At 47.4% G+C, this 19444-nt stretch overlaps 1 protein-coding gene across 3 annotated transcripts in view; it reads left to right on the forward strand.

Annotated features, from left to right (window-relative positions):
* The first annotated feature begins 223 nt into the window (after window positions 1-223).
* LOC135817864 (histone acetyltransferase p300-like) overlaps window positions 224-19444 on the forward strand; it is a 30160-nt gene continuing 10939 nt past the window's right edge. For 2 of the 3 annotated variants that reach the window (XM_065331144.1, XM_065331146.1), the window contains exons 1-10: window positions 224-1042; window positions 1224-1576; window positions 4456-4677; window positions 7031-7178; window positions 9926-10012; window positions 12421-12526; window positions 13559-13666; window positions 14878-14992; window positions 17806-17896; window positions 18088-19244. In XM_065331144.1, the coding sequence (XP_065187216.1) occupies window positions 988-1042; window positions 1224-1576; window positions 4456-4677; window positions 7031-7178; window positions 9926-10012; window positions 12421-12526; window positions 13559-13666; window positions 14878-14992; window positions 17806-17896; window positions 18088-19244 (2442 nt within the window). In that variant the 5' untranslated portion in view covers window positions 224-987. The remainder of the gene's footprint in view (window positions 1043-1223; window positions 1577-4455; window positions 4678-7030; window positions 7179-9925; window positions 10013-12420; window positions 12527-13558; window positions 13667-14877; window positions 14993-17805; window positions 17897-18087; window positions 19245-19444) is intronic. The other variant, XM_065331145.1, reaches the window with a different exon arrangement.

Genomic DNA, 19444 nt, shown 5'->3' on the forward strand with positions numbered 1-19444 from the left:
TATCACCTACACTGCATCAGTGCATGCCATGGTATCTACATAGTGGAGATCTACGACCTACACATTTTAAATCCTTGGACTTGGGAGACCTCCTACACGTAGATTCTACTACTGACTTACACATGATACACGGGCACTCTTCCTTCGCGGCAGCCTGCTACTAGTTGTACTACTAGTAGTATGCGCCTAGTAGTGTGCTGTGCATGCGTGGCTCTTTCAGCTAAAGTCTAAACGTCGTCTTCCTACCTTGTTCGGAGTGCTACTACTTAGGATCGCAGTTTGAGAGAGCCTGAGTGAGAGGAAAAAAGACCACTATTTGGCGGTGCGTTCAGCTAGTTGCGCTTGCTCCCATGGTAGTAATGGTGCGACCCCCGTAAAATAGGCTCCGTGCCGCGTGCTGCCACGTAGACCTATCCTATCCTCGACGGCCGCCACCTGGATCGCTCACTTTGATTTTGGATGTGTTCAGCTTTTCTTGTTTTAATCGAAGCCATCTCTTTAGCCCGTCTCAGTCTGTGTTTGTCGCCGCTGTGTTCTTGCCGTTCACGTAGCTGTCCTTGCTTTGTTGCAGCCCAGGTCCACTTCGATATGTGCGCTCATACGAGTTGAAGATAGTTTGTTGGCGACTCTGCACGCACACGTCTGACGATCGCTAGCGAGTAGGTTCACTTGCAGTGTACCTTTGTCCGCGTGTACACGGTTGTGCGTACTTAGAGTAGCGTCCCTTTGCTTGCCTTGCTGACACCTTGTACGATTGATTTTGGATTCCAATCTTGTTTGGTGGCTTTCATTCCGTTGGGTGACCAGCTATTCAGCAGACGGCGTTGTTCGTTTGCTGTCGGAGCATTTGCTCCTACGAAACGAGACGGCCATCGTCGTCCGCCTGTCCAAGGTCGTGTGTTGGTCGGATTGAGATACAATAGAATCAGGATTGGATTTAGGATTATCTGAGTCTCAAAGCGTTTCGTCGACCTACTCAACGCAATCATGACGGAACCAACTCCGAAGCGAGTCTACCCAGGTCCTGATTCAACAGACGCAGGTAGGAAACTGCCCAACTCTTTTTTCCTCTATTTCTCTCCCTGTCTTTTTCCTGTATGCGTTGTTTTCTCCCGACTGGAATTGATCGTGATTTTGTGTTCTTTGTACGTGTGGCTGTGCATGTATTGTTTTGTGTGGTGGTGTGTACGTGTGTCCTCTTGTTTTATCATCATGATTCCTAGACTTTCTGTCTGCTCTGGCATCAGTACCAGCTTCGTCGCTCCAGCCTAAAAGTACGAAGGGTGAAGCAACTAGCTCGAATTCCGAAGCGACTTGGTCCCCCAAGATGGATTTATTTTCTACAAGCTCCAGTAGTTATCTTGAGCAACCACCACATGGAGCTTTAATGGCAGCCCTGCAATCTACTAGTACTACTCCTATTCCTAACTCATTTTCATCGGAATTCCCTAACCAACAGGCAGGTGCTTCGAGCTCAGTTGGCACTCGTGGACACAGAAGTGCAGCTCATGGCAGTGCCAATGATTCTGCTGCTGTGCAGAATGGATCTCTTTGGCCACCACTTGGCCTATCACAGGTAGGTCACAGGAGCTGCTGCAGTCGGGATAAGATTTCTTCGTTCAGTCGAAAAAGTCACTTGCTTTTGAAGCTGTTCGAAATATCTCATTGAATAGTACATATTAGTATACCTTACAAGTATTATTTTTGTATTTACTATTTTTTCAACCAATGAATTATTTTATTGTGTATATTTTTATTAAATAGAGGTTGCGACTTCGGCGATGATTTTTTTTAGGAATGGGTTTGCTCCCACACTGGAGCTCGCGCTATTCCGCCGACGACTTGACACTTGACTTACTCACGACTGCCATCCAGAGCACACGAGCGACTCGGCAAACCTGCAAGAAAGCACCACTCCCTGCTCAATACACAGTGTTTCGGGGAATTCACCCCTCATCAGTTGAGCTTGAGTAGGCTGAGGAAAATTGTGCCTGAAGAGCACCACTTATATAGTGCTTTCCAGGCACAAACATCACCAGGGATACAAACTTACAGAGACACTTCGTTTCCAGCGCGACAAACACCTCGTGAACACCAGATAGCAGCGTGAGTCAGTTATCGCTCCTGGACGGTGAGAACAGACGTAGAGGGTCCTCTACGTCCGTTCTAACCGTCCAGGAGCGATAACTGACTCACGCTGCTATCTGGTGTTCACGAGGTGTTTGTCGCGCTGGAAACGGAGTGTCTCTGTAAGTTTGTATCCCTGGTGATGTTTGTGCCTGGAAAGCACTATATAAGTGGTGCTCTTCAGGCACAATTTTCCTCAGCATACTCAAGCTCAACTGAAGGGTGAATTCCCCGAAATACTGTGTATTGAGCAGGGAGTGGTGCTTTCTTGCAGGTTTGCCGAGTTGAAGGTTCGATGGACTTCTCGTGTTGTCTGGATGGCAGTCGCGAGTCAGTCAAGTGTCAAGTCGTCGACGGAATAGCGCGAGCTCCAGTGTGGGAGCAAACCCATTCCTATAATTTTTATTGTTCGTTCAATGTACGCGTTATCGAGGGTCCGTATTAGGCAAGAGTATGCAACTATGATCTCCATTCTCTGGGGTCAGATGTGCCTCCCCCTGCACCACGCAGCTACATGTATATCCACTCACTGCGGAAAAGCAAACATCGCACTCTCCTTGTGCTTTGAAGCCAATTTTCCTATCAAGCAAGCGCAGGTGTGTTGGTATGAGAGATTGTGGATTTTGGTGCATGAAACAGGTCGTGATTCAGGCAAGTTTCATACAGTCAAACCTCGTTAGGACAAACACTGATAAGGCGAACTTTCCTTTAGTACGAACTAGGGCCGATCCTATGGTTGGCCAGGCATCATATCAAGTCAAAATTATTCGTTTACGACGAACTTTCATGAAGACGAACTAATTTCAAGCGTGATTTGAACAAAATCAGCGTGTAGTACGAACTTTCGGTCCCCGTGGGTATGCTGGCTGTAGTTTGTTTCTGATAGTGGAGCACTGGAGGCCTCTGGTACTGGCAAAACATGTTCCAAGGCGGATGTAATGCTGTCATGAATTTAGTGCACATTGTTCTTACCTGTTGCTGGGTTATGTTATGAAAAACTGTTTTACATTTGCCACAGAATGCACCTTCACATAAAATACAATCCATATGATATGCATATCAATTTTTTTGTCAGATCTGGGTAAGAAGAACTCCGTATAAGACAAAAAAACTTGTTCGGTCCCTTGAAGTTCGTCCTAGCGAGGTTTGGCTGTAGTTCTTTCCTCTAATATCTAAGTGTAGTGCAGCAAGTTACCGTTCTGGCTAGAGAAATTCCCGCCTCGTGAATAAACTAGTGCCGTGTTTGAGTTCACAGAACAGGGTGTGTGGTGCTGGGGCTGTGTCTCTCCCGGCGCTGGTGCTGTCCTGGAACGATGTAGGCAGGAAAGAAAAGCGCAGCCGAATCCGTGCCTGGAAGGTCCATCAGAGAGCAGTACTTCATTCTGAAGAACAGAAGTGGAGCATGAACATCAATGATTTTTACGACTTCCAGTCAACAGCGTTGTTGTTCGCAAACATCTCCGCACATAAGAAAGTACGAAGTTACTGAGGCCTACGAACAGAGCCAGCCACCTGGAAAAGCCGTTCTCGATCAAATCTTTGCACTTTGCCTCGCACACAGTTGACTCAGATTTCGAGATCAGGTGGGTTTCTTGAACGTTGTTGTCGATCAGTGAGCGAGCAGGGGATTGCTTTTTGAGCTACTCTTGGCTGGAGATGGAGAATAGAATGAACTTAGAATTGCAGGTACCTACACTCCATCTTATTCTAACTTCGAAATAAGCGCTAAGGGCCAGGTTCCACTGCGGCTCCGCTGCTCCTCTGCTCGTCATCCGCGGCTTGAAACGTCATCATTACCATAGTGACCACGGCTCAAGCTGGAGCAGCGAGGCCGCGGCTCACCACGAGCTTTCGCTATGATTCTTGATCAAAAACTGCGAGCCGCGGTCGCACCTCGACCTGTTTCACGTACTTTGCATTGTTTTGTACGCTAGAATTTTAAAATTCAAATTTTAATTCGTTGTGCAGGCCAGAACACGAGGATTTTTTTGATTTCGCACACGCGCACCCGCGCACAGGTAAGTAAAACGTCATCAAAAAACGTGGAGCACGACCGCGGTACCGCGAATGGCGAGTCAGTGGAACCGCACTGCTCCGCTGCGTGCAGCCAAGTGCCGCGGAGCCGCAGTGGAACCCGACCCCAAGGGCATGTACACCACTGCCCTTCTGTACGACGGCGGAGTTCTAGTTATCCAACGGGTGCACTTTTTTGTGTTGAATTATGGGGAGTCAACTTGTGCACCTATTTCGAAAGAGGTGACTTGCTCATGCCAACACTACGGGTCTAAATGCACATGATTTCCATTGTTTTCGTGCGATTCGTTGCAGGAAATGCCACTAAACGGAACCCATCACATGATGCAGGAGCAGCATCTCGCGGCCATGCGGCATCTGGCAGCGAGCAATAGTTCGCAGCCCCGCCTGATGGGCGGCGGCGGTATCCAGAGTGTTGGGATGAATGGTCTGCCAGGCGGCACAGGAATGCCAGTGCCTTCTCTCAACGGTATGGCCAGGCAGCAGAGTATTGCTCAAGGTCCAGCATCCGGGATGGTAAGTGCTTTTCAGGCTGGGCAGTAAGTTAAGTAAAGGGGATCATGCTCAACGGGCGTATTTTGAGATGTAACCTGGATGATTGTACATGTATAGTACTGCCGGTCGCCAAGAACTGGGGGGGGGGGGGGGGGGGGGGGGGGTGGTCAGCATTCTAGCCTAGACCGTTCTTATTTTTTTTCATGTATTACAGTCTATGCACAGTTGAGTCACCGTGTAAACATTGGTATGTCGCAGCTCTTGACCCGTCCTCGTCTGGTGCAACGGCACAATCGACTCTTGCATCGGCAGCATGTGCTGGGCTTGGGCCAGCCCAAGTCGGCAAGGCAAAGAGGTGCAGAGCTGTTAAAGCACTGCCAGGGACACCGACTCGAAGAGTTACTCGCAGCCAGGTGAGGATGCGTACTGGAGGAGACGAACAGGCGGCGATACCGGAAGTGACAACGAGCGTAAGTGGCAGGAAGCGTGGAAGACCACCACGAAAGCCACTGATCAAGACAACGGAAGAATCAGACACCGGACGAGTGACCAGGCGGTGTGGTGGAAGGGACGAGTCAGGACCTACGGCATCGGAAGTGACTGCAAGGCGACTGCCCGGTGGAAAGGACGGGTCAAGAGCTACGACATTGGAGGCAACGAAAAAGACGCCACATTCCAACAATCAGCAATCGGCTATCAAGAGTCATCTGTCCGTTAGTGGTAGTTGTCGTGAGTTGTACAGAGATGATGTTTTCTCAGTTTAGGCCCGTGGCAGATCTGTATTACATTTGTCTGTTTTGGAAGTGTTATATATCCGTAAGTTGTCCCCTGAACTATGTGTTCAGAAGGGAAATGTTTTGTCACTTCAGTTGTTTGGCACTAATCCTCGTGAAAGTGTCAGGAGTGCTTCTCCTCACTGATGCTTTCATTATGTGTTAGTCATTTCTTCACCTTCACCCTGTGTTTTACCTGTTCTGCTGAATTTAATTTTTTCAACACGTATAGCGTGAGTTTCTCGATCTATGCTTTTGCTGTAGCTCTATAAATTGCTGTATTTTGACATTTTTCCATTATTCCCTGTACTTACCCATGATGAGAAGGGAACGAAAACGTTCGGTTAACAAATTGGCTTACTTGACTGTGTGGATTGCGTCGGTGCCGACACCTTCTCTTTCGAAATTGGATACGCCTCCAATTTTTCCTTACATTATTATTATTATTACAGTCGTCCCTCTCTAATCCGGCACCTTTTGCAACGGCATTTTCTGCTGGATAAACAAGGGTGCTGGATTATCAACTCCTGCCCTCCAACCCGGCCCACATGTTGTCATACATGTTTGTGTTGTACGTCAAAACATAGGGATTTTCTGTGTCCAACCAAGTACTTTGTGGAATGCATGTCTATAACATACACTTGGGAATACCTTCTGCAGTAGCATAGGATATTCCCAAGTGTATGTTACATGTGTTGTGTATGTTACAATGGTCCCCGACAGTATTCGATGTACAACTGCTGGATTAGAAAATCGAATTATGTACAGTTTGAGTGATTTGGAGGCGGAATTCAAGTGCCGGATTAAAGCGTAGAAAATGAACTGAAAAAATCCGTTTTGCCAGAAAGTGTGCTGGTTTGCAAGGGTGCTGGATAAACAAGTGCCGGATTAGAGAGGGACGACTGTACTACAGTCCATTTCAAAACTATAGACGCGTACCTAGGCAAAAACCGTTATGCCAGCATCTATACCACATAAAATCTGTGATCACTTTGTGCATAAATTTTTCCAAATTGGGCGTCTGTTATCCAATCCTTTAGAAACTATATGAGAGTAATTGTGGAGCGATCCTGAGCAATATTCCGAAAACTATTCTCAAAAAGTTCCAGCCAAATTTGAAATATTTCAAAAACCCTGCGCGTCTATAGTTTTGAAATGCACTGTAGTGAAGATTATTATTATTATTATTATTATTATTATGGAGTACGTCAGCTGTACAGTAGGAACAGGACTGTCGTTCCCTGAAGGTTACTGTACTCACATGTGCCGTGAAATCGTGTACAAAGGCCGCGGCTTATATGACTTTTCGTTGGAAATTCTGCAGGCTTCTATATGAGACAGGCTTCTATGCAAGACAGGTATTTCCATGTATGTCAACACTAAAACCAGGCTTATGTGCCGACAGTGTATCTTGAAAATCAGGCTTCTATTCAAAACAGGCTTCTTACATGCTTTAATGTTAATACAAGACACTACGGCAGGTATGCTCGGCTGAAAATTTGACTGTCCTCGTGTGTGTGTGTGTGTGTGTGTGTGTGTGTGCGCATGCATGTGCATGCGTGTGCGTGTGTGCACGTCTTGTGTTTCTGCGCGCCTTGCAGCCCATGAAGTCCGAAGCCGTCACCAGTCAGCTGCGCTTGCTTCTCCACGCGCACGAATGTGATAGGCGGTGCAATGAGCCAATGTGTGGCCTGTTTAAGAGCGTTCTGGAGCACATGAAGATCTGCAACATGCATACTGGATGCAGCTGTAAGTCTCCACAAGAGTGTGCATGAGTCCTTGGTTCCTGCATTCAGTGCTGTTCCGACAAACTTTTGAGTTCACGTCACTTTCATGACGTCATGCTCGTGCGCGCAATAATTCCCTTTGTACAAAGGTTGCAGCGTTGCATTGCACATATTTGCCGCCCAAGGTTCTACAGAATCAGATCGTTGAGCGGCCACCGCTGGTCCCCAGAGACGTTGGAAAACATGTGTGTAAAGCTAGTTGGGCTGCACAAACCGTTGTATCCGCACTACTGGGTGCTTTAGTTTCCGAATAGTGTGCGCATTATCCGGCGTATTCACCCTTTGGCAGCCATGGTTCGAAATCGAACCATGGACATTTTGTATGCATGCAGGTCCTATACTTGCCAACCATACCGGTTTTCCTGGTATCATACCGGGAAACGACGGGCACTACCGGCATACCGGGGCTTTTTGATTTTGATCGAAAACTACCGGTGATGGCACTGAACCATGAGTGTTCATAAAAAAAGGTTGTTTTGTGGTGTGACAAGGGCAAATGCGGCCCTGCATTTCACACAATCACGCATGTAGGCCTATAGGGGCGATCTGACAATATAGAAACTCAGGTTTTGGTCCCCCTAGCAATGGGTTGGAAAAGAATAAAAAGAAGAGAAAAAATTGGGGAAAGATAGGCAAAAATAATCAAAAAGTGCCCCAAAAAAAGAGAAAATGGCCGAAATTTGGCGAAAACCAGGAAAATAAGGGAAATGAGAGAAAATTAAGGGAAACTGGGTGTGTGACTAAGAGCCCGGTCACACATGCACCCGAAAGTAGCGGATACGCTGAAGCGACGTCGCAGGAGCGAAAAATACCATGCCAACGGCGAAAAGCGGAACTTCCGCTTCAGCGTAAACTCCAATCCGCTTCCTCCAAAAATTTCGAAGCGAGACTGTCGCTTCTGTGGTTTCGCTTCAGCGGAAAACACCGCGGTCTGCTATTTATGGACTTGCTACGAGACATTTGTATGGGTATGATGTCCATGCAACAAAAATGCGTGCAAGATAGTCATTGACCTCGTCTATTCTCCGTACCGTATGCACCACAGTCCACTTTACTCTCATTTCCCGCCAAAGTAGGAGTTTGCCCTGTTTGTATGTGTGACCATACACACGTGGTTTCGCTGGAGCGACACCAGGCTCGCTGTCGCAGAAACTCGACGCCGAAGCGAACCCCAGTGCATGTGTGACCGGGCCCTTAGGGATTTGATTTGGCTGGGTTGGCAAGTATGAGGTCCAGTCAGGCTTTCGTAGCTCGGCCCAATCTTGACGAAATTCATCAGTCGATGGGTCTAGATGGTGGAGAAAACTCTCAGCTATCGCCTCGAATAGGTCCGAAGTCTTTCCGGTGAAGTTTTAACCCTTTAGGGCCCACAATTATTTCAAGAAATGCACTGCATACGCGAGCCCAGGTACTTATCTGGTCGTAACTTTGGTGTCCTTTGGCCAATTTTGGTGATATTGGGCTTTCTGGAAAGCTCTTGGCCAGAGGAACACAGCGATAGCCAGCAATACATCACTCGATCCACAGAACCAGCGCCGCAGCGCGATACGGCGCTCCAAAGCCAGCATTGCGAGCGCCCAACTCAAATTCTCTGCCATTTCAACAAATTGCATCGCAGATCACTCAACTTGTTTTACTGGAGAGCTGAGAAACACGCCTTTGCGATGACGTGAACTATCTGTAGCTGCGTGGGCCGCGAGTCAGGAAAAACCTCTAAAAACGAGTTCAAAATGCACGCGCTCAAGTTGACTCTGCTGAGCGAATTTAGTTCGAGTCTCGTATCTCCAAACTCGGATCGCTTTCGGGGTTTTTGGAGCCGATAGCTGAGACAATTCTAATGTCGATAGCCCTTTCGATTGTCCGATTTGGTCAAGGGACAGCCGAGTTACGCCAGGTTGCGCTTTGAAAAGTATGCACTGTACACTGGTACGGATATATCCGCACTATGGGCCTCAAAGGGTTAAAGAGCGGCGATAGATCGAACATTTTGTATTTTCTGCATTGCGTGCTGTGAGTCAACAGTGCATGAAAAGGAAGTTTTCCTAGCTTCAGGGCAGGCAGCATATGCCAGGACCGGTGCGGCGCGAAGACAAAGCAAGGAAAGCTTCCTCTCGAAAAATTTGAACAGTTCCGAGCTAGGTACAGTGAAATGGCAAAAGAAGACCGATTTTGTCTCAGATCTGGAACTGGACTCGTGTTTGGAGCGCGTTTGGCAGACAATGAGGTGTGCTATTGACGAGTATGGGCTCCTTGTAATTCTCTTATCAAAAGCTTTCCAACGAGCCCAAGATCTTCAAAATTGATAAACGGGTAAAGTAGAACCAACGTTATCGTGGCACTGGGGTACGCAATTTCGAGACTGCCACGAATTCTGAGGAAAGCAAAAAAGCTATGGACTCTAAAGCCTATTAGTAATACGGTTTTCATGCAATCATTGAACATTCGCATTTGTGCTTCACTGGTCAATTTCAAATGTTCGATGATTGTTCGATTCTCAAATTGTTCAAATACCAATTTGAACATAACCGTATGCGTGTGTACATACGAGTATGTGGGTGTTTTCATGTCGAGTGCAGAATGCGATTGTTTTAACATTAAAACACGCACATGCGCGCCCACACATAGCGTTCTCACCAGCACCTCTCCACTGCGCACATGCTTTAACGCCGCTCGCCTCGAACATTACCGTTTGTGTTTTGTTTTCTGCAGATGCGCATTGCTCTTCGAGCCGCCAGATTGTACAGCATTTCAAAGATTGCCGTCAGGACGCCTGTGCTGTATGTCGGCCGTTCAAAGGTATAGTTTGGATGCTGTGTAGCTCACTGGTCATGGCAAACTGTATCTATCCTACCGGTTTGTAGCTGTGGCCCGTTGCTGTGGGTGTTTTGGTGACTGATGCACCCAAGTTGTCTGTTTTATCCGAGTTCGAATTTTCAGTGGAGGCGGCTGTATCTGTATCTACCTTTATATTTAAAGGGGAAGTTAAGGCAAAAATTAAAATTTCACCAGTTGTAGTCTTCGGGGTGCTGAGTCGAATGGTCGTGGTCCGAGGAAGCTGAGACGCACCCTTCCTACTTGAATCCCAATCGAACTCGCGCACTTCCACCGAAACTGGGTGACTGCGCCCTACTAGATGGGGATTTGTATGCAAAATGTCACTAAAAGCGCCATTTCGTTATTATAAAAGCACGGATGACCGCGATTGGCCCATATGTTGTAGTCTTTTGGACGCTGAGTCGACTGGCTTTGGTCCGAAAAGGCTGCGATGCAGCGTTCCTCCTTTATTCCCAATCGAACATGGTTGAACAAGCGGTCACGTGCTCCTGCGTACGCCAGTCACCTGGCCACCGTGCCCGCAGGGTACAACTTACTAGCCTGTTTGACCTTTTTTGGGTGCACTCCTGTCACTCGAGTTGAACCTTGGTGTGAAATTTGTCGCCTGCTGGCGTGGTGACCAGGTGATTTGGGCACCCAGGAGCACGTGACCGCTTCTTCAACCATGTTCGGTGGGGAATAAAGGAGGAACGCTGCATCGCAGCCTTTTCGGACCAAAACCAGTCGACTCAGCGTCCAAAAGACTACAACATATGGGCCAATCGCGGTCATCCGTGCTTTTATAAGAACGAAATGGCGCTTTTAGTGACATTTTGCATACAAATCCCCATCTAGTAGGGCACAGTCACCCAGTTTCGGTGGAAGTGCGCGAGTTCGATTGGGATTCAAGTAGGAAGGGAGCGTCTCAGCTTTCTCGGACCAAGACCATTCGACTCAGCGCCCCGAAGACTACAACTGGTGAAATCTTGATTTTTGCCTTAACTTCCCCTTTAACGAATCTTATTGCTGGATTTTTGCTGGTGCATCCATGTTTTCCAAATTGCGAATAAAAGGACGAGCTGAATCGACATGTGTAACGGCTTTCACACTGTCTCAATTTTGTTCTTCAGTACAACGTTTTCTTTCTAATGGAAGTTGTACGAAAACTGCATGTACAGTCAAATCTCGTTAAAATCTGATAAGGCGAACTTTCCATTAGTACGAACTAGGGCCAATCCTATGGTTGGCCAGGCATCATATCAAGTCAAAATTATTCGTTTACGACGAACTCCTGTATGGCGAACTTTCGCGAAGACGGACTATTTTCAAGTGTGATTTGAATAAAATTAGCGCGTAGTACGAACTTTGGGTGAGTGCGCGTGCGCTGGCTGTCTTTTTTCTTTCTTTTTTTTCGATAGCCGGGTCCATACATTGATTGTACGTACATAGATCTACATGTACGTAGTGAATCGTAGTAGACGCACTGCACTGACGTGCGTGCTTTCTAGGCCAAGCTTCAGCGTACACTGTTCGCGTCGTTGATCGAGTTGTGAAGTGTTTTGTGAAGCAAAGAGCGTTGATCCGTAGAGGGTAGTGGCGTTCCTGCGGATGCGGAAAACTCGGCCTCCACTGGCTCCGATCGAGTCTCACACGAACCGTGAACTGTTTTTGTAAAGTATGGATGTTGAGATGCTGTGCTTCACATGCACACTCGTAATCACTCATATTCAATCTATGGTTTATCGTAATGTATTTGTTTGTATATGGAAGCACAGTCACGAATTGTAGCACATTGTCTGTTTCTGGCTTATGCTGAGAATAAATGCTTTCCATTTACCACAGTATGCACCTTCACGTAAATGCAATCCATATGATATGCATATCGATTTTTTTGTCAGATCTGGATTAGAAGAACTCCCGATAAGACAAACAAATTTGTTCAGCCCCTTGAAGTTCGTCCTAACGAGGTTTGACTGTAGTTAAAAGTTATTTCATCATTGTCCATCACATTTTTCGTTCTCCACATTGTTACAATAAAGCTGTTACGCATGTCGATTCAGCTCATCCTTTTGTTCGCAATTTTGAAACTGGTGTCGCCTCGTCGCTTACTTACATCCATGTTTTGATATTCGAGCTTTTGCTAAATCTCAAAGACAGACAGACCCATTGCAAATGAGTGATTGTAGATTGCAGATGTACGTCAAGGTGGCTGATTTATTTCTCGTGTTGTCTTGTAGGGAAGCGCGATCGACGTATACAAATGCACCCAAGCTCAATTATATTTGAGCTTTTGCTAAATGTCAAAGACAGACAGACCCATTGCAAATGAGTGATTGTAGATTGCAGATGTACGTCAAGGTGGCTGATTTATTTCTCGTGTTGTCTTGTAGGGAAGCGCGATCGACGTATACAAATGCACCCAAGCTCAATGACGCAGCAGCAACAACTACATCCGACCCAAGCCATGCGCACAACCAATGGGAAAGTATCAGCCATGTAAGTTCGGACGGTTTCACGATCAGCAGTTGCCTGTCAAATTTTTGCTCGCAATGGCGCTTTGCCAGAATTCCTTACAGTACTGTCGGTCGCCAAAGAACTGGGGGGGGGGGGGTCAGCCTCCTAACTTAGCTTAGACCGTTCTTATTTTCATGGTCGTTCTTCGGCGCTCCGTTCTTCGGCGCTCAACAGTACTGTAATCTTCTTAATGTTGTCTGCTGTGAAGTCTCCCCTGGAATGTGTCAGTGCATGTACTCCCTGTCAGTTTTATACGAAGTTGTGCACGTGTCTCTCTGTCCAAGATCTGGTCTAGGTGGTGAAGTTGAACGCATTCCTTGTGCCCCAGGGTTTCCGCTTCTTTCTTTTCCTTTAAAGTTTGTCCTTGGCTCACCATCTGGGCTCTGCTTTTGTTATAGCGGTAGATAGCCAAACCGAACAACAGGATAGCCAAACCGAACAACAGGAGAAGAACTCGAGTCTGATGGATACTGATATAGTTATTTTTTATATTTTTCTTCAGAATTGTAATGGCAAGATGAGAGAGAGCGTAGCTGGTATTGTAAGGGAGGAAATGAGCAAAGCTAGGGCATGAATAAACACGAATCGAAACTGTGCCAATGCGACACCAATAGCTGCGCAAGAGTCGTGTCTTGCTTCTGTTGCGTGGTTCGGCTATCTACCATTGTTTTCGTGTGTTTTGTTGTGAATCCTTTGCCTGGACCTGTGCTGGTATGTCATCATTTGCATGATGTCAATCTTTTCCTCAATTCTACTTATATTATTCATACGTATGAGGGAGTTCGAAGCGGGAAATATCTGAAGAAAGAAATGACTGCTACCACCAGGACTCGAACCAGGAACCCTCTTCCCTCTACCCTCTGCTGGTTTCTGCTTTTGAAGTATGCTGAACTACTGAGTACGAGTCGAGTTGACTCGCACGCATTTTCGCGCAATGCAGCGCAGTGCATAGACCAATGTAGTCTGATAGTCTGTATGTTGCATTCTGTGTGTCGTCTCCTCTGCTTGTCCAAGTAGGGACGAGGCTCTTGTGAAGAGGATCTGCCCGCTGGCTCCAACAGCTTCCCAGAGTTGGCATGATACCTACTCCTCAACCGCTCGTGTCCGTAACATCATCAAAGGGTAAGGCATTGCGAACCGTCCTGCCAGCTGGTGGAAATGTTGTGAAGCCAAGCAGAAGAATTGTCCCTCTACTGAATTTATATAGCAGGTACACAAGTGGTGTGTACTGTAAAGCGATAAATTTTTGCGGCGCGCAAAGTTCGCGTTTTAAAGAATTGTGCTCGTTCACGACGAGAAACTTTTGCGATTTTATCTCTTCAGTCGGATCTTGTACTGTCTGCAGTCAATGTACAGAGCAGTGTGCGACGATTTATATTCGCGAATGTGTGATGGCTGCGAAAATAGCGAAATATAATCTCTAGCAAAAATTTCTCTCTTTACAGTATCCTAAGAGATGACTGCTGGTGTTTTGGTTGGGTTTTCGTTCGAGGCAGGAGTGATATTGGCAATGTGCGAATGTGGTTTTGGCACGATACATGAACTTGGAACAGTGCTGCTCTGAGCGCTGCTATGTGGTGTTAGAACACACCTTGCTCACGCCACCGCATTTTTACCCTGAACTGCAGCTTCTGCAGCAAAGAGTGAAGCTCACTCTCTGATCATTTGTCGGCATCTAGCCGTGTTCCCATCACTCTGCAAAGCACTGAACACCGTTTTCATATCGATTTCAGCAACGTTTCGAAGTGCTGCGCCTCGCACTGAAATTTGGCGTCAGCGCTAAACAATACATTCAATATGTATAAAAAAATAAATTGGCGGGTTCGCGTACCGGGCAGGTCAAGAACAAGGAGTCGTACAACTCCTTGGTCAAGAACCACCTTTCCGCTTCCGTGGGACGCCACCACCCCATGATCAGGCGTCAGATGCGGCTCCTAAACGATGGGGGCAATATGTATAATGTATATCCAAACTCCCTCAAACATATGAATACTACTAGTGGCGTGTGTAATGTCCTGCATTGTAGTTGAGATAGCAAGGACACGAATCCTTACTACGCATTGACCCGTTCAAGATCACATGTAGCCACCATCGTGGCACGGGATGTCCTGATTTGCTTTCGTAGCCATTCTCGGCACTTGTCCGTGTAAACTGTTTTTGCCTTTTGTATTCGATGCAACCCCTTGTCTTCTAGTCCACTTTCGGCACTTGTCAGTGTAAACCGTTTTGCCTTGTGTATTGGATGCAACCCCTTGTCTTCTAGTCCACTTTCGGCTCTTGTCCGTGTAAACCGTTTTTGCCTTGTGTATTCTGTGCAACTCCTTGTCTTCTAGCTTGCGTCAGATGAGCAGTGCAGACTTTGATTCGGATCGTGGCTCTTCACAGCACGAAATACTCAACCTGCTTCTAGAGATCGAGCGCAAAGCATTCAGCTTATCTCCGTCCGTGGTACGACATGTTTCTGCACATTGGTTCATCTTTCACCCTGTCATGCATGCTCTCGTGAAGGCTAGCTGTGGCCACACTTCTACTGGGGGCCTTCTTCACTGTGTCTGCTCCAATCTGACCTACACTAATAGACTAATAGTGTGTGTGTGTGGGGGGGGGGGGGGGGTGTTACATGATGGTGTGTTTAACCCATTCAGCGCTACTGGGCCTTGCCTATGGTACTCTGCATATAAAATGCTAAAAACAGGGCCAATAGGAAGTTCTAAAACTCCAGGGTTCTGGCAACTGGGGTCCTCAAATATTTTGGAAATGATTGCCAAGACTATCAACCACAGGGTGACAGAATCGATACAGTCCCCAAAAAGAATAGCGCATCACAACAGGGGACGCAAGTTTGCTCAAATTGCGTGAAATACGCCAAATGCGTGAAATTGCAGCTGAAGGATCGCTGAAAAGAGAAGAAAAAAAGACGCGTAGTATTTCCAAGCGAGATTCGTACCAACGACCTATCGTACAAGAGGCAGGATCATGATCCAACTGACTAACAGTGCTTTTACTAGGCACTTCAGGCGATTTTTTCAAAACGAGAAATACGCGTATTTCTTTTTTGTATCCGATTCAGATAGGTTTAGGAAGACTCCACAGAAAATTTGAAGCAAAAAGAATAACTTGGCACAGAGATATAGCCACCCAAAGTCGGAGAATTGAATAACGGCATTTTCAGTATTTCGACGGCACCAGCAGCATATCAGAAATTGGCAGAACTTGCTTCAGTGTCTATAGTGGCAAAATATCAAGCTCGCTGGAAGCAGGTCAAAATAACCAGATGAATGCAGAAACAGCATGGTTTGGAAAAACTTCGGATTTTTCATCCGTCCAGCAGCTCCGACGAAGATATCGGGTGTGGTCACCATGGCAACTCCATAGCAACAGCATAGCAACTCCATTGCAACAGCATGAAAACAGTGCAGAGAAGCCTTTGGAAAAGCATAAGATGAGACTTTGAGGTAAGATAGAGTAACTACAATAATTCAGTGGCAGAACACATTGACATTGTTGCTACATGTACAGTACTGACGTGGTGACGAGTACGGAAGAACAATGAGCCAAAGACTGAGCAAACTAGAATTTACGGGGTATTTGACGGAAAGAAATGACAAACTATTACATGTAGAACATCGTCTGCAAATTTTTGGGACTACTGAAACTTTAGCAACTCCAGCATGAGAGATTTTGTGCATAGAGTACAGAGTGTGTGCTGGATTCTTGGTATAATATCACCGTCAATGCTTTTCTTGGTCGCTGGAAGCCACCTGCTGATCAGCTGACGATTTGTTCCGAGCAGGCCGTTTTGATGTCAGCTCTCTTGGTCCAGTCGCCGAAGTATATACTGTCCTACTCGTCGCCTGCAGGAGAGGACGACTGCTCCGATGCGACTCCAATAACACCTGGCAATATTTCTTCTTGCGCAGCCATGCGCATGGGCTCCGACGAACAAGGACTATTGCCGGGAGGACGCCTGTCGCGGTTCGCTTCCAATAACACCTCGCATTATTTCTCCTTGCGCAGCAATGCGCAAAGTGTCGGACGAACGAGGACAACTGATTCCGAAAGGAAATACGACGCTGAAGACGATGAGCTACATGGCAAATGCGTGCAACCAAGTGAAATGCCCGAAAAATCCTTGCCGATTTTACTCGAACTGTACGTGAGTTCAAAAAATTGCCGCATCATGACGTATGTGGGCTCAAACGAAAGCTGAGGGCCTCAGCTACATGCTGCGTCACACGAGAAGGCCCTGCGCAGCTTCCGTGCAGCTACAGATCGATCTATGCATGCGCCTTTCCTTGGTGCCACGCATGTACGCGATTCAGCGTTAGCACTTTTTGACAGGTCATGTCACGTGACTGAAGTGCCTACTTTTACCCACCAGAGAGTGCCAGAAATCACTATATATCCCATGACGTCTATAGACGTCATCCCGCGCATGGGGGGCATTTTCAATGACGTCTATAGACGTCATCAGCGTTCAATGGGTTAAGCTGCAACGAAACTTCAATGTAACCTCCATGTACGTGCAAGGGACGTGAAAATCAGTAATCAGTACATGTACCTTCTAACCAGGTACTCTTTTACCAATGGCAAATGACTGGAAAAAGATATGCAGTGTCTTCCGGAAAAAAAGTACTTATATCCGCTGCAAAGAGAAATATAATTTTGTTCCATCCATTGTACCAAGAGTAGATAAACAAGAGTGTGCAACTCCGTATCTCTTCTGCACAGTCTGCAGACACCCCGGCCCACGGGATTTTTCGTAGACGTCACATTTTTCAGAAGCACGCACATTTTGCCGCAGAGCAGTATGAAAGCGCGTGCTGGGCACAGCCCTTGTAATGTACAGCCTGGCCAAGTGCACGAGGCAAAAACTTCCCGACAGACTCGCAGCGCGTGCGTCGTAGAAAAGATTGCGTCAACAAAAAAATTCCGCCGTGGGCCAACCCATCCGGGAGTTGCACACTCTTGTTTATCTACTCTTGATTGTACTTGTACTGCAGTTTAACTATGTAGGTCTGGGCAGCAAACAGTAACCACGGCTGTGATGAAGACACCGCCGAACACCAGCTGTTATGAGTGCCTTGTGAGCAATGTTCTATTGCTGCACGGCATCCTATTTGCCAGTTTCGGTTACATGTAGTGCTGAATCTCCCCCCCCCCCCCCCCCCCCCACACACACACACACGCACACACTAAAATTGTTTTTTTCACGTGGTTGTGATCATATGTGCGTATGCTTGGTGACTTCTTTTATGCAGACGGCATATGTGGAAACTCATGCACAGAACTGCGTGAATCTGCAAAGACAGTTCGAGCATAAGAAAAGCCTTTTCCGCAAGCGTGTTCAAGGTAAGGCTGGAAACTGAAAATTGTGACATATGTTTTCTTAGCCCTTTGTTTACCTTCCTTGTCTGATCTCATGCTGGCCATTTCAGTATTCTTGCAATTTCCTGCTGTAGATCAACGAATTGTTGTGGTCAATTGTGTGTGTGTATGCGTGCGTGCGTGTGTGCGTGTGTGTGTGTGTGCTCTCTGTACAGGGGGCGGCACTGCTACCAACACCAACAATGGCCTGCATGCCGGAGCAGTGTCGTGTCCTTTGCCAGCTGGCAGCGAGGCTGCTACTGCAAGTCAGGTGACACCAGTAGTCAAGGAAGAATTGCCTTCGGTAGCAGCCACGGGGGAGCAGGTGATGGATTGCGCAGCTACTGCAACTCTGGCGGACGGTTTTCCGAAGATGGAGCCGCTGATTGCAGATCCTGCGCTGTCGGCACCTAGCACTGAAAGTGCAGCTGCAGTGGGAAACACCGGTGCAGCAGCAGCAATTGCGGAGCAATCGGGACCCACCAGTCTTGCTGCCTCCGGTTTGGAGGATAACAAGCTGGCTATCGCTGCTGGCGGCGCAACCTGCACTGGAGTGGCGGCAGGCACATCGTCTTTGTCATCGCCTGTGTCTAGTGTGTGCGACAAGAATTCTCTGCTCACGCTTGCCGCCGTCCCAATGTTGTCTACTCCTGTTGCCATGGACACCACCGAGCCCAGTGAGGAAGCGAAAAGAAGTTTCCAGGACTGCGGCAACGCGGTACCCAAGACTAGTATGCTACCGCCGCTGGCAATATCGCCAAATGAGCCGCCCACGCCAGTGTCGAGCACTGGTGAGGTCACTGCCGGCGCCGCTGTGACCGAAGAAATGCCTGCGCCAGTCCAGCCACCAACATCCCTTGCCATCAAGCCGGGCGAAATCTCAGTTGACGACCAGACGCTTTCGCAGTTGACTGCTCCAGCAGCCACTCCGTCCGTCGTACCCAAGCCTCTACCGGCACAGAAAGCGCCAAAGCTCGTTTTTGAGAATGAGCTTCTGGTATCGGAGCTGCTGCCAGTGTGGAGCACTATCCACTCGATTCCAGATTCAGATGCGTTCCATCAACCGGTGGATCCTGCCAGAGATTGCGCCCCAGACTACCTGAAGATTGTTAAACACCCCATGGACCTGGGCACAATGCGAAAGAAACTCGAGGATGGCGAATACAAATACCCGTTTCAGTTCATCGACGACTTCCACCAGATGTGTGACAACGCTCTCCTATTTAACAAGAAGTACAACAAACTCTGGAGACTTGCTAAGAAGATGATTGACATGTTTGACCGAATCATCGATGAGCCATTGCAACGGTTGGGATACTGTTGTGGCCGGCGTGTAAGTTCTTGTCTGTTGTTTGCTTCTATATAATTATGTGTATCTTGTGTCGACTTCGAAATAACCTCGTGCGTCCATCCTTGATAATGTTCAGAAGTTATACTGCCCAAGTAGATGCGATACGATAATAGCAAGCCAACTCGTATTTCTTGGGGGGGGGGGGGGGGGGGGGCATGAAACTGTGTGGGTCTAGGAAGTGA

The sequence above is a fragment of the Sycon ciliatum genome, chromosome 5 (assembly GCF_964019385.1).
Source record: "Sycon ciliatum chromosome 5, ocSycCili1.1, whole genome shotgun sequence".
NCBI lineage: Eukaryota > Metazoa > Porifera > Calcarea > Leucosolenida > Sycettidae > Sycon > Sycon ciliatum.